General features: G+C 42.2%; 1 protein-coding gene across 1 annotated transcript in view; it reads right to left on the reverse strand.

Moving 5' to 3' along the window:
- Nucleotides 1-14,857, reverse strand: part of drosha (drosha ribonuclease III) — a 78,952-nt gene that overhangs the window by 5,444 nt on the left and 58,651 nt on the right. Inside the window, exons 26-31 of the mRNA XM_046372169.1 lie at nt 12,243-12,348; nt 10,878-11,019; nt 9,080-9,162; nt 7,494-7,597; nt 2,635-2,727; nt 1,610-1,656 (exon numbers count right to left, since the gene is read on the reverse strand). Of these exons, the coding sequence (XP_046228125.1) occupies nt 1,610-1,656; nt 2,635-2,727; nt 7,494-7,597; nt 9,080-9,162; nt 10,878-11,019; nt 12,243-12,348 (575 nt within the window). The remainder of the gene's footprint in view (nt 1-1,609; nt 1,657-2,634; nt 2,728-7,493; nt 7,598-9,079; nt 9,163-10,877; nt 11,020-12,242; nt 12,349-14,857) is intronic.

Here is a 14,857-nt window from a genome sequence, read left to right on the forward strand (position 1 = left end):
TGAAGATCTGATCAAATATTTGAGATTGTGATCTGATCAGTTACTTTAATTATTAGTTGACTTGTCTGTTGATTGATATTTTATTGATAATCTATTACAAGACTAATATTACTGCATTATTTGTAATACTTTAAACTCACCAGGCTGTTCTCCCTCTCTAAAAATGAATTACAATCATTCAATTCTCACCTCAGGTACTGCAGGTGAAAAGAGAAAAAAGAGTACATCAAACTGAGGGATGAGCTGTGAAATTGCTTAAACAAAGTCACAATACAAAGTCAAACAAAGCCCTCAAATTGAAAGCATTTTGCACCAAAGAAAGGAAGATTTGAGAGATGATTTTAAATCAACTGACCTTTTAAAAGGCATTGCTAATCTAGTCACATGAAACAGCAATTTATGAGGGGGGAAATGTTCATTTACTAGCAATGAGCATCTATCAATCATGGTGACAGAGGTGTACACTGGGGAGAGGAAATGGGAGGAATTAAGGGAGGGAGGAAGACACGGGAGAGAGAGTATGTGCACTGAACTACGCCCCTGATAAGGAGGGAGGGAGGTGAGGGAGAAGGAGAGCCAGAAGCAGACAGCAAGGGAGACTGAGAGAACAGCTTTAATAATAACACCCTAGCGCTAATGTTTCATAAAAAGCTAAAGCTTGGGCGCACAAACAGTATCAATCACAAGTGGCTGGAGGCCTCATTTATGAGCCAAACGAAATCAAAGTTTGACCTTCCTGCCCTCTGCAAGATCTACAGGTCTGTTCCGACAAAGCCGTTTGTGTTCACCTACAGCTAATTAGTTGAGTAAAGAACAAATTGTAGATTTGATTAATGTGATGGTCACAGCGATAGCAAGAGTCCAGTCCAAAAATTACTTTTGAACACATACCCAACACCAACACACTCAGTGTAGTGTACGATATTTTGCACCCACATACATATGCATTGAGCATAAGAGGCGAGTGGAGATAATGGAAATGGCTCGTGGATGTGTGAGAGAACTCTGTAATTATATTTTTTTTACTTGGCAGTGGATAAGACATTGTAAATACCTAAAAAAAAAAAAAAAAAAAAGAAAAAAACCCTATCTATTCTCCTTAAGTGGAGGTTGATGACAAGATGAAAAACAGCCAAGGAGTGAAGCAGCACATAGGGAAAACATCAGCTGCACTCCTTCACATCTGAAGAGGAGTGCTGAGCACATTAGAGGAGGCTCAGAGTGTGAAGCCTCACTCTCATGTTCTGTAAAAGGGTTCGAAAACAACAAAATAATAAAAACTTTGTGCAGCCCGCGACACAAACTTCCTGTGGTCCCTCAGGATGATCGACATGGTCGAGAACACTTAGCTTCCCCCGTCCTTGTTTTATTGGTTCTCCATCTCTGGCTAGGCCCTTTGCTTGCACTCTGGGCTAGCACTTCAAACAGCCTAATGTCCTATATGTCGCAGCCAACCGGCTGGTCAGGCCACAGCTCTCTGCCAGCCATCTTGCATACTGTACAGCCAAGGCTAATATTCAACACTGAGGCAAAGCGTGTGAAAGGCTTAAAGTGTGAATATGTGTATGTGCGTGAGGAGGTGAGGCGTTCATGTTGCCAAACAACTCACATTTTTCAAGCGCATCCATCGCAGCTCCCATTTCCGCCTGTTGGATGCTAGATTAGAAATATTTTAAGAAGGAGACAGAGAAAGAGGAAGAGAAGGTCTTTAGAATAATCAGAATGTCCCTTTTTAGAAATTCTGTCAAGCAAAAGAAAAAAAAAAAAAAAAAGAACCGGCCGAATATTGAGCGGATTATCAAAAGTGCTTTATATTTGTTTTGAAAGACCCCCGTCGCCAAACAATCCCAGGTAACACAATGCACACATTTAAAAAAAGGTAAGCCTATTGGCGGCTCTGCGCTGGGCACTGTTTACGCCTGCAATTCACCGTCCCTCCGTATATATTATGTGCTGTGTGATCATAGCCTAGCAGCGGAGGTGGCTGGGAGCTTAAGTCATGTAAATACAAAAACAGTAAGCTGTCAAAGATCTTATGGAAGGGGACAAACTTATCGCCAGCTTAGAGCCAGAGAGAGCGCTTTCAAGTAGGGGGCTGTGGAGGGGATTTCCACATGCTGGTGTGGTGTGGGGGGGTGAAAGATGTTTGATGGATTTAGGTTTCATTTCTCGCAGGCTCAGCTGCAGCTTTATTGTCAACCCCTCCAACCCTGAAAAGGCCTTTGCGCTGAGATTCACTTTCTTTACTTTACAAAAGCATGAATTGTGAGCACACACAAAGGTGTGCAGACAAACGCAAAAACACACACACAAACACAAATCCCCGTCCTACTGTGAACACAACATCCCGGGCAGACCTAAACACAGCCCTAAAAGCTGTGTCGCCTGGTCACAGACTCTTCTCCTGCACAAAGTGACATTTCCATAACACAATTTACGTCAAATCAATAATGAATCGATTCATTTTCATTTTGCATAATGTCTCTCCCGATAGAATAGGCCAACAAGAGCTTAATTGCTATAATAAACACCATCAATAAAGCACAGCTATTATTCTTGAGCCCATTAGCAGCGCATTGAGAAATGGAGCGCTCTGTCCTGTTGTGTCTTATTGTATTGCACCATCTTACTCACCTTGGGCCTTTGCCACAGCCAATTCGCTCCCCTTTGAAATACACGGCGACGGTGTAAGTACGAGCATGTGAGGGCCCCACTGTCTGCAGGGTCCTGCAAATGCAAACACAAAAACAGAGAGGAAGGTAGAGTTGAGAAATAATAATACCCAGGAGAAACGCACAAGGACATTCAGGGACATTGTCCTTCAGAGAAATAAAAACAAAACAAAAAAAAAAAAAAAAAAATCAATTGGAACAAATATAATTCATCTCAAATGGTCGGCTGAGAGGAATGGAATAGCGCTTTGATTCAGTAGTGTGCTTTGAGAGCACACAGAAGCCATCTGAGGGACATCTAAACAACTTTTAAAGCCTCCCCTACTCCCTATACACATCATCTTCAGAAACCAGGATCTGTGTTTGGCAAAATAAAGAAATATATATATAAATGACAACTGAACTAAAAGAATGACAATAGTCTTTGAGAGACCCATGAGCCTTTGGTGCGCTACAAGGGTAAACAATGAAAAAGACAAGACAAGAAAATATTCCTCAACTAATTTGCAGATCTAATTTTAAAAGAAAAATTTAGAAAGAAAAAAAGTCAAGCTGTCAATTTTGCTACATTACTGTAGGGACATATGTACAAGACAGCAGATGAAACTTGGGAGATGTTTGAAATGTTAACATTAGCATAAACATCACAAACCCAAGCTGTGAGTCACCTAAATTATTCACAGACAATTTACTTATTTCAGGAGAGCAATCCATTTTTAATGCAATGTGGTCACTTATGACACTTTATCAATAATTCAGCGCCCTTTCTCTCTTACAAACGTAGAAGCACATAGCATGTGTGCAGCAAATAAGACTCTTGTGCGCAACGTTTTAGTCAAATCTCAAAAGAGACAGTGTGTCACTTGGAATTATCACACTGCTAAAATAACACAGAATGCGACAGAATGAAAAGGAAATCCGTGAGCTGCTGAGCAGTTGTCAACTTCAAGGCTGCATACAGATAGAAATGTGTTGGGGAGAAGAAACAGCACCGCAGAGGGTCTGCACAAGCCTTAACTGACACTAAAAGCAGCTATTTACTGACTCAGGCCATTCTCTGCACAATGCGAACGTGTGCTTGTGGCTGCTTCCTGATGTGTACTGCCCAGATGAGCTGTGCAGTAAAGTGATAGTGCTGGGGTTGAGGTGTGAGCCTGTCATCAGCACGAGACATCAACTATGGAACCTTTAGTGAGGGCCTTGGTGCACTAACTCCCTTCCTTCCCCCTTTCAATGTACTTTTCTGCCCTCGGTCATTTAGGCTCACTCTCACACCCTTTCAAACCCTGTTTCTTTACTCTTCACACATGTAAACAAATTCAGATGTCCCCGGACAGATTTGATGTCACCTGCTGAATGAAATGCTATAAAAAAAGTGCAAGATTCTGGTGTATCGACCCACAGGGGTCAGGTCATCTCAAAAGGAGGTTAAGGACGTGCTCAGGATTATCGGCTACTCCAGTGTATTCATCAAACAGGAACAAAGCAAGAAATGATTACACTCAAAGCTGTGGCAAAACCCTCAGATTCATCGGTGGCTAAGCTTGTCTATATTCTTGTCTATCTATGTGTCTGCTGAAGGGTTGAAATTCAAGTCACCCAGGAGCTCTATTTGTTTCTCATTCACGTTCTTGCGGGCAATAGAGCTGGAGGGAAGTGTTGATTGCAGCGTCAGAGTTGTGCCACCATCCGATGGGCAGATAGACAGAATAATAAACAGAGGAGTGCTGAAAAGACATTCAAATAAATACAAGGAAGAGAGAAAGGGAAGAAGAAGGAACTGATTAAATGCTGGGTTGAGGAGTTCATTGTACACAGAACTGCTCCGTCTTCATCCGCCCTTGCATGCCCAGCCGACCCCATTTTTCCCAGAGAAAACACTGTTAGTTTCCATGGTGACAAGCACACTGCTTCATGGCAGTTCTCAAAAGCATTCTGTCAAATGACACTTGCTCCTTGACCTTTTGTCAAATAGGAGGTCTCTTTGGGTGTGTTTATTTATCACAACAACAGAGACCTTTACACAGCTATTGACTATGTTTAGGGACCAATGGCAAGGAGAAACGTCAGGTAAATTATGTTTGTGTCATTTCATTTCTGTGACTGTGTATTGTGGTCCACATGATGCCTGACTGAACCCATCTCAAATGTAGACTTTGGGTTACAATGAAGGAAATGGACATGGACCCTTTTTATCTTTTTATGTACAGTGTCCTCTTCCTCTGTGAGGAATTTCCTTTACATGCAATGTGTAGAGGGTGGGGAGAGGATATAAGATTCAGTGAAAGTGGAGGTCTGGAGATCTGGAGGTCTGGATGGATGTGTTATTGATCTTGAGGGAAATTCAGTGAAATTCAGTTATGTCACTACACAATAAGTGCAATGAGAATGGATAAGAGATAAAAGAGAGGAAAAAGAGCAAAAAACAAAAAAAACCCAAGATACTAGGGAGAGCTACTGGACAGGCTGCCATTCAGGATGGTGAGGCAGCTGTAGATGGGAAGAAACTGTTCTTTGGGTGTGACTTTCACTGCCTCCTGCTGCAGGGGTATGTCTCGAAACATTTGTGTGCGGGGTGGGACGGGTTGGCCATAATCTTACTAGCATGCTTCAGGGTATGAAAGGAGAGCAGGTCCTAGAGGAATGGCAGATTGCAGCCAATCACGTTCTCAACAAGGTGAACAATATGCTGCAATCTGCTGTTGTCCTTGGCAGTGGCGGCAACGTTAACAGATGGTGATGAGGAGGCGAGGATGGACTATCTTTGTCTTTAGCAGGTAGAAATTCTTCAGCTGTCCCATTAAGTAAATCTTCCGCTGGGCTTCCCAGAAACTTGACAGGCTCCAGAGCATCAAACAGGGAGGCATACAGAGTGATGGGAGTGGACGGGATTGGGTTCCTTTTGTAATCCAGGCTCCACTACCGTTAGTTCATTGTGCTCCAAGTTGTTCTCACTAGTTCACTAGATGGGCAATCTATCACTGACTGATCTCCAGCAGAGATAAGCCCAGTGTCATCTGCAAACTTGCTGGTATACAGGGAGAAGAACAGTCAATGCTGCCTGCCTGGGAGTTTGAGACATGTTCCAGCTTCACATACTGCCTCCTGTCAGACAGAAAGTCTGGCAGCTATAGAAGGAGCTGAGCAAAGTGATGCTATTAAAGGCAGAGCCGAGGTCTGCCATATGTTCCTAAGGAGTTTAGGTGCTGGAGGATGAAGTGGAGGGTCATGTTGCATACTGCATCATGTACAGATGTCTCTATGGGCAAACTGCAGAGGGTTAAGGAGAAGTGATGGTTTTGAGATAGGACAGCGCAAGGCACTTAAACTCAACTTCTTTACTACAAGTCTGAAGTTCTATTTTTTGGGGGAGATGGGGATGATGGTGGAGGTTTCAAAGCAGGCTAGAACACGACATGTCTCCAGTGAGGTGTTCAACAACACTGGAGAGCTGATCAGCAAAGTGCTAGAGGGTGGATGGACAAGCAGAGTCTTGTCCAGCTGCTCCGCGTGGGTTCGGTGTCTCGAAACGGCTGTTAAGAAGCCTCTCCAGAACGGGGAGATGTCACTGCAATAGGGAAGGAAGGGGCAAGCTGATGGCTGAGATACCTTTGTTAAAGTCACCAAAGACAATGGAGGAGTCTGGGTTTGTCTGCTCCACTGTATGTGGTTAGTGTCTACTGCATCCTGGCCTGCAGTAGAATGTAAAAACCAATGAATGAAACAAAATCACGAGGGAGTAAGAAAGTTTGAAACTGAGATGGTTACATCAGCCACCCTTAGTATAAAAATCAGATAGCTCCTTTTGTTTGAAAGTTCTGTGTCTCGATCTACTCTGAAGATCTGCAAGCCTTCCAGCTGCAGCGTCGAGTCCTGTATTGATCCTCACGACCACGTTTCCGCGAAGCATAAAACAGAGGATGAGGAGAAGTCTCTGCTTTTCCCCACTAGCTAAAGTTTATCCAGTTTGTTACACAGTGAACACAGGTTGGAAAGAAATACTCCTGGTAACCGTGCGTAGAGACTCACAGAGCTTTCCATAATCGCTGGCTGCTGGTCTATTAGCTAACTATTAAGTCCAGCCAACTGCTGCATTATATTCCATTTCAATTCTAATAAAATAGTTAACAAATTCATGTGCATTTTATGATAACCTGAAAACAATGCGAATATGATGCGTGATGAAATGTGTCTGTATAAGTTCTTCCCCCACATGTGCTAATGAATGTGTGTGCGTGCAGCAGAGAGAGCAAATATTAGCAACACAACCAATGACAAAACACATTAAGAACTGGAATGATTTCACAGACATGCGAGAAGAGGCGTTCAAAATACTGGTGCATTAAAAAGTCCACTGACAAGTGACGGCTCACCGATTTTAATCACTGACCACAGATTTTAGTCATTTCAGTCAATATCACCCTGTGAAAACACTCCATTACAAGTGAAAGGATTCAAAACCGTACGTAAATAAAAGTATGTACACATTATGTGTAAAATGTACTGAAAATACGATAGCCAAGAGTAATGGATGAATGTCTGTGAGGATGCAGGGGGGTACTTTTAAATTATCCGACAGGCCTATTTGAGTATATCTCATAAGAAAGGGTATTCACAAATTTCCTAATTTTGATATCAGTAGTTCCAGATCCAGTTAACCAAAATGTTTTCTTTTAAAAGGAAAGAAAAAAACTTTTAGTTTAACTTTTAGATTTTAGTGAGAGGGCATGCCACTGTCAGACAAAATACTTGCTTTATTTCCTAAAATTCAATATCAGTGCTAGTTTCGAATAGCTAGTGTCTCATTTTCCGGACTCTTACTTGTACAGCGGGATATCAGGCTCCTTTCCCTCCGTTCTCAGTGTCAAACAGCACTGCTGGAGCTGAGACTTCGGGTCATTCCAGTCCTGGTTCAGAATGAACTCCTGCAAGAAAAAAAAAAAAAACATAACACATGCAATCAGGCTACTTCTTCCAAAGAATCAGTAACATAAATAAGAATCAGCTGCAGTTGCAAACTCTCTCCCTTGGTCGCTCATGCTTTTATTTCATTCTCGCCATGACCCTGTCCATGATTTTTTTTGTTTCTTTTTGCACTCACTTATTTGCTCTCTCCCTGACTGGCTCTCCATATATGTCTTCACGGTGAGTACAAATCACAGGCTACTTAAGACAAAAGCCAATCCCCGGCCAGATATAAAGAGCGTCTGGGAGTCTCCCAGGTGTGCAGTCCTGATACATTTCTCTTATCCAAGGGGGACTTCTAAAAGCCCTTCCATTAACAGGGAAGCAGCCTTGTCATAAAAAGGCAGACTTTGAATCCAGAACTGTCTGCTCCTATTAATTTTCTACAAAGAGTGCTTCTACTTCTGTTACTCGCGTTCTCCTACTCTCTCGCTTTCCTGCCCCTCAACTCCTCCATCTCTGCTGTTCTTGCTTTTACGCTGTAGTTCCCTTTTTCTCCTCACTACTTTTCCTCTCTCTGGAGGGCATCTACACCCCTTTAGCCTAAAGCAGAAAAAATAGGCTGTTTTGAAAAGAGTGTAGCGTATACTGTAACTATGCTCTTTTCATAAGGAAAGGAGCGCACATAAGGAAAGGGTCGCTTATGTCCCTGGATTTGCCTCTCTATTCCCATCCAAATTGGATGAAGCAGCGCAGTATGCAACGCTGTGGTTTCCAGAAGGCTATGTAAGGAGACGCGCTGGCTGTTTCACAACTTTCCTCTTGGAAGTGGAAATGAGGTGCTCTCTCACAGCGACCATGACGCAAAGCTCAGCTCCTTTAGAGCTGGGGATTCTCCCTGGAGAGGCACACCAAGACAGCAATTAGCATGGCATATCAGACCACTGCAACATCTTCACAAGGAGAGGTCCACGCTGTGTGGGTGCTTGCACATGAGCATGTGTGTGTATGTGTGTGCGCACAATTCTGTGAATGCCCATTTAGGTAGAGTGTAGAGAGAGTGTATGTGATAGATTGTGTCTTCGGGCTACTCTATCTAAATTCAGACAATGAAAAGGTGCTTGAGAATAAAATGCCCATCTTTCCTCACTCATATCTGACTGTGGGACTTGACTGTTGCTTACTCGATTTATCCAACTCCTGGAACACCCAAGAAGTGGAGGCCATTAACTGCCAAAGCACTTCTTGGACCAATAGAAAGCAGATACACAACTGCTGCGTTTTCCGTTAAAAAAAGACTAAAGTAGCGATCAAGCCATGGTCACAGCGAGAGGCATTAAACAGCCAAGCACCACTTCAGGCCTTTCATCAATGCCAGCACCATTAGGGCCCAGCCTTTAGCTCTCTCCTCGTCAGCATCTCGGTTCTTTCTCTCACAGGTGCCCAGCTAAGCAGCTCATTGATTAGGAGCAAGTGGTGAATGGCTATGAATAGGGGCTCACCTTCAGTCGGGGGAAAAAGCAGACATTCATGAACGTGTGCACATACTCCAGGTCTTTATCAATGTAGAGAGCTGCAATGAAGGCTACAGACAGAAAAAGAAAGAAAAGTATTTAAAAAAAACAATAAAGCAGTTGATATGTTCTCGACTTAACAGGTGACACTCTTGCTGCTCCTTAAGTAAATAAACATTAACAGAGATCTAAGCTGTGGACTCCCACGGCAAGCAATGTGATCGTAATGTGAATAATTTGAAAAGATTGTTTTGTTGTTCCCTGCTTTTTTCCCCATCAAACAGAAAACTGGTATAGCAATGGCCATGCAGAGTTCACAGAAATATCCATATATTATAAAAGAAAAAACTGTATCTCAAGCTGAATTGAGAGTAATTGGTGGTCTAAGTTAGCTGAAAAAAATATTTGAGAAATATAAGCAGCAGGTGCTGGGTGTCATCCACAGCTCGTGGCTGTCTCTTTGTTTTCCACTTCTATTAGCTGCCAGAGCAGTTACTCATCTCCATGACTAAGACAGTGGGACATGAAAGAAATAATAGGTAATATTTCAGGAGGCCAGTGCGGGCCTTCTGTAGCTGCAGGGCACAACTGTTCATATGCGGAAGAGCCGCACTCATTTCCAGCGCTGACCCTCGTCCTCTTCCTGTGTCATCAACTCTGCTCTGGCTCACACCTTGAAGGATAATTTGAAAGGCAAATGACATGAAGGTCTGCCTACTGAATGCTGACCTGGAACACATCAGTGCACTTTTGTACCTTTGTTATCCCCAGGTTTTACCAGTTTTTCTGCCGATCTGGAATGGTCCAATCCCTTACCCCCACTGTACTACAGTCCCTGTTGCTGCCAGCTCCTTCTGTTGGCATAACATGTGGTGCGAGGGGGTCCCTCAGTAATGCACATACACTTTTGCTCTCTCAATTCCTGCCTTCTTCCTGCCTTCCTTAGATGTAGTCTGTTCACTGCAGTTTTCAAAATGCAGTAAAGTTTAAATAAAAGGAACCACCTAGCTAAATGTATCTGATATTAATAGGCATCTGCTGGCATTAATAAAAGAAAATCTTAACCATCTATTTTATATTCTGGGACTTGAGGACATGATGCATTTTTTTCAGAACAGTTGGCTACATAATAAAACTCAAAATCTGGATCTACCGGGTTATTTTTAGGTTAACAGTGGCTGAGATCTGACAGATGGAAAAAAAAGACATTAAATGTTTTTATAGTAAATGTTTAAAAAGTAACTATCAACTGACTATGTTATTGCATTTTTCTAAACTCAAGAAGAAACATTAAAAGAAGTGAGCCTGCTGCACAGCTACCACATGCATAGGCCTGTCTTTTCAGTTTGAAGTTTTTGATGCTTCATTTATAAGAAACTCTAAATTTCTTTTTAGCAGCCAAATAAGATTCTCCCAGTACTCATTTCTTTTACTAAGCACACTTTGGATGTCTTATTCTGTTATACAATACCAAAAGTAGCTCATTAACTGGGAGCTTGGTGGAATTTAAAACAGAAAAGACAGAAAAAATCATCACTAACTGCTCCAGTCACACTAAGCGCATAGGGAGCATCTTGCAGTGTCTTCAGCAAAGAAGTGACTGTGTTTGACATCTAACACAAAGGGAACAAAGAAATCAATAATGGCACTCCATGCTGCAATCTTAAACTGCACCATTCTGGAGAGACATACAAGAAAATGGTTTAGTAGGGGTCTAAAAAGGTCTATAAAGATTTTTCTTTTCATTGTATATGTCTGCAAATGAATCAGAGAGCTGTGAACATACACTCCAACAAGTCAGCCAGAGTCTTGGTCCGTAGTGCGACAGGCCGTTTGGTTTTATCGTTGGTGATGGCGTACTCCTGCATTCCCAGCTCCTCCGCCACTTTGGCCTGCGTGCGGTTGTTTACCAGCGAACTGCGAAGTAGCTACGGACAAACAAAATGACCACCTGTCAGAAATGTACTCAAGATGTGAACATACAGCCAGACAAGCGCTACAAACGGACACACTTAGATGGAAATATAGAGAAGTACACAAAAACATCAAAATAAACCTTGCATGGAATAATTCATCAAAGACAGAAATGGTAATGCAGAGTAACTGTTTCAGGGAGATTGCACGTTGCTCTCTTAAATATTACATTGTGATGCTTAGTGGATGACAACATGTTAGACTGGGTAAGGTACATTTATGTCTGTAAAGGGAAAAACAAAAACATGTTAAATATAGTTACAAGACGTGGAAAAAGAGCAAATAGAATGCAATATGACCGTCTGAATCCGTCTTGCTGTGATGTGCCCTCCTTAACAGTACACACGCAATCATACACACACACACACACTGGTTGAATGAGCACTTTTTTACCCCGATTTGAAATCCATTTCAGATGTACCCCATCTTGACTCTTGGGCATAGGCATTGCTGAAGCTTTCAGTCTCTCAACGAAAAGCGTGCTGGAAGCTTTTAAACAAATGACGTCACTATATATCTAAGAAATATCTAACTGCAAAGGTTTCTTTTGAAGTTCTAGACCAGCACAGTCCCTCCGGCTTCTGGTAGTCGGTCTTGGAGAGAAATGCTGAAGCTTAAATGAAAAAGGGGGTTGCAACGCCATCTGACGTTGTCAAACGATGGACTCCCACATTTAAAGTGTGATCATTTGCTTTGCACCTGTGCTGCAAGCCATGTGGGTTAGCACGCACACACAACTTTATTTTTCTGACAGATTTCACAAAGATGTGCCTACAAAGATGTGTTATTGAAAACTGCTGAACAATTCTGTCTCATGACAATACTCATCACAAGGCGTACGGTAAACATACAGGCAGAGTGCGAGGTGAGGAGAGAAAGAGAGTTATTTTGTGGAAACAAGCAAAAGAGAAAGGGGATGAATGCCTGGTTGGCTCGTGGAGATTCACAGATGGAAAGGAAGGAAGAAAAAAAGAAAGAAAAAAATGCCAGCACACACAACCACTTAAGTTAAGCTGTAACATAATTTCATGTAAACTCATGTAAGAAGCGGGGAACAGGTAATAACTTCAGACAGCAGAAGCACAAAGACGAACTCAAGACACCACACAGGTGCAAGGATGCCCAAAACATGGGTGTGAGTTTTAAAAAAGCTTACAATGGCATGATTTAATCTTACTGTTAAATGTCCTTCATGGTGGTCAGGGAAGTGGATGAAGAGGTATTCTGTGGCCACCAGCTGCATGATAGAGTCTCCCAGGAACTCCATCCTCTGGTTGTGACCCCTGGACAAGAGGAAACAAGGGTGGTTGGATAGAGATAAACAGGGAAAAGGACAAGCAAGAATAATAATAATAAAAGAAAAGAAAAAACAAAATTACAATGACATGGGGAAAATGAAACGGGAGAGGTGAGGTGGGAGGACAGGGAGAAATGGGGCAAAAAGGGGAACAGGGAGGGTTTCACATGAGGTTATTCAGCTACATATCAGCAGGGCATGAAAGGCATCATGCTCTCCTGACAAATCTAACAGGCTTTTAGTCTTTTAACAGAAACGGCGAAGTTGGCTGATGTACATTTCATGGGTGGCCTCTGGGAACAGCTGCACTGACAGGCTGTGTGACAACTCGGAGGATGCCTGAAGTAGCAGCCCTTCTGAAGAAAAACGCCAGGCTTTGATTGCAATTCAAATGGAAAAAACGGAGGAAAAATACATGCTTAAAAAAAAAAGCCTCTGCTACACCTGCAGGAGTGCCTGTCAAAACCCAAAGCCCATAAAAGTAGCAAGCGTGCACAGAGAACAACTTTCAACCTTCTAACAATTTCTAGAAAACTCTACTGGCAGCGCTGTGATACTGTACATGAGCTTCCTGCCTTTCTCCTCATCAGTGAAAGGCAGGTCATTAATTAAACAGAATTATAGATTAGCATTGCAGATGTGGGTTGGTGCTGTGCCAGGCAGGCAGGAAGCTTTGGGTTGAAGGGAGGGTGGGGGTAACTGAGCACCACACAAGCAGGGAGGTATATACACCAGCAGAGCACATATCCATCTATAGATATGAGCTCTTCACAGGAGGGGAAGGTCTGAAGATGAGAGACAGAAAGATGCAGAGGTGGAAGACGAGGCAAAAGCTCACATCAAAGTGAGGAAAAGGTCAAAGTTTAGTGTCCGATTTTCTGATGCCTCTGCCTTTTATGGGCTGCAGCATATCTGAGCCAAAGAGACGAGTGTTAACCCAGTGAAAGCAGTTAGAACCTCTTTACCAGAAGTGCAGTGCTCAGCTATGTTGATTATCAATCAGTCTCTTCATTATTTTTACCTGTTGACTAAATGTCAAGTCTAGAAAAAAAATGTCAACAGTTGTTACAGTTTCTAACTTGCTTGTTTTGTCCTGATTCAAAAGCCAATTTATGCAAACAACAAATTCTCACATTTGAGCAGAATTTGCTTCATAAAAGATATTACTGATTCATTATCAAAACTATTATTTATAGTTACTTTTCTATCAATCAACTAATTAGTTCATTATTGGGCTCTGACCTTTAGAAGTGATCAAATCATTCAGTAATTCAATTTGAACATACAAAATTTAGTAATTATGGAGTCTATGAAAAACACAGTGATTCTGAGGAGGAATCTCCAACCACCACACATATACACCACCTCCATTTCCACTAACAGAGGACTCCTGCTTCCATCATCACATCATCTACGCCCACATAACCACGCAGAAGAGGAGGGAGGAGGGAGAAATGAATAGATTCCTGTCACTTCAACCCCAACAACCAACTTACATCCAAAGACATACCTCGGGCTGTTGATACTGTTCAATTATTTTCTCTTAAAGATCGATTTGTTGATTATTTTTTCCATTAACCGTTTAGTTTATGAAATGTTCAGCAACAGTGCAAAATTCTCATTACCAGTTCACAGCACACAGTGGTGGTTTCCAAGTGCTTTTTGTTGCCCTACCAATAGTCCAAAAAACTCAATATAACTCTATACATGTAACTCAGCATATTCATGACAATATAAAACACAGAGTATGGAGCAAGTCTTTACATTTAAGAACACCACAAAGAAAATGTTTGCCATTTTTGCAAAATGAATAACAATTACTTACTTAAATTTATGACTAATGTGTTATTTAATGGGAGCTGTTGGCTGACTGCCCAAATCCCTTCTGAATATTGAAATGTATTCAAATTTGTGACAAGAAAAACATGAAATATATAAATCCAAAGACAGCAGAACAGTTAATGCAGGGACATGGGAGACAAAGAACTTGAAAAGCTACTTTTTCATTTCACTCTGACTTTAAGGTCCAGATCTGAGAGTCATTAAGAGGGAAGGGACACTGCCCGACGCACACTCATATTAAAAATAATCACAGAGCTTCTTAATTAAAAGGCACTGCCTCAACACATGAGAGCACGAGGAGCGGAGGTTGGGAGGTGGGAGGGGTAACAGAGGACGGGAATGGAGGCCAGTGGGAGGCTGAGAGCACTCCTTTTCAGTACCGTACACGTGAAGATGCCAGAGAGCGGTCGGTTGGAGTTAAAGAAAAAAAACAGGTTGAGAAGGTGTAGTCTGAGCACATTTCTTGTCCAATAGGAGACAAAGAGAGAAAGGGAACAGTGGAGTGACAGCGAGAGACGAAAGGAAAAAAGAGAAGTGATGAGGGGTAAAGGAGAGATAGAGCGATTTGCTGCTGTGCGAAGCGTCACAAAGAGCCGTCTCTTATTCACATCAACAGCAGCGGCACGATGCTGCAGTAAGGTGGGGGAAATTGA

The sequence above is a fragment of the Scatophagus argus genome, chromosome 18 (genome assembly GCF_020382885.2).
Source record: "Scatophagus argus isolate fScaArg1 chromosome 18, fScaArg1.pri, whole genome shotgun sequence".
Classification (NCBI taxonomy): domain Eukaryota; kingdom Metazoa; phylum Chordata; class Actinopteri; family Scatophagidae; genus Scatophagus; species Scatophagus argus.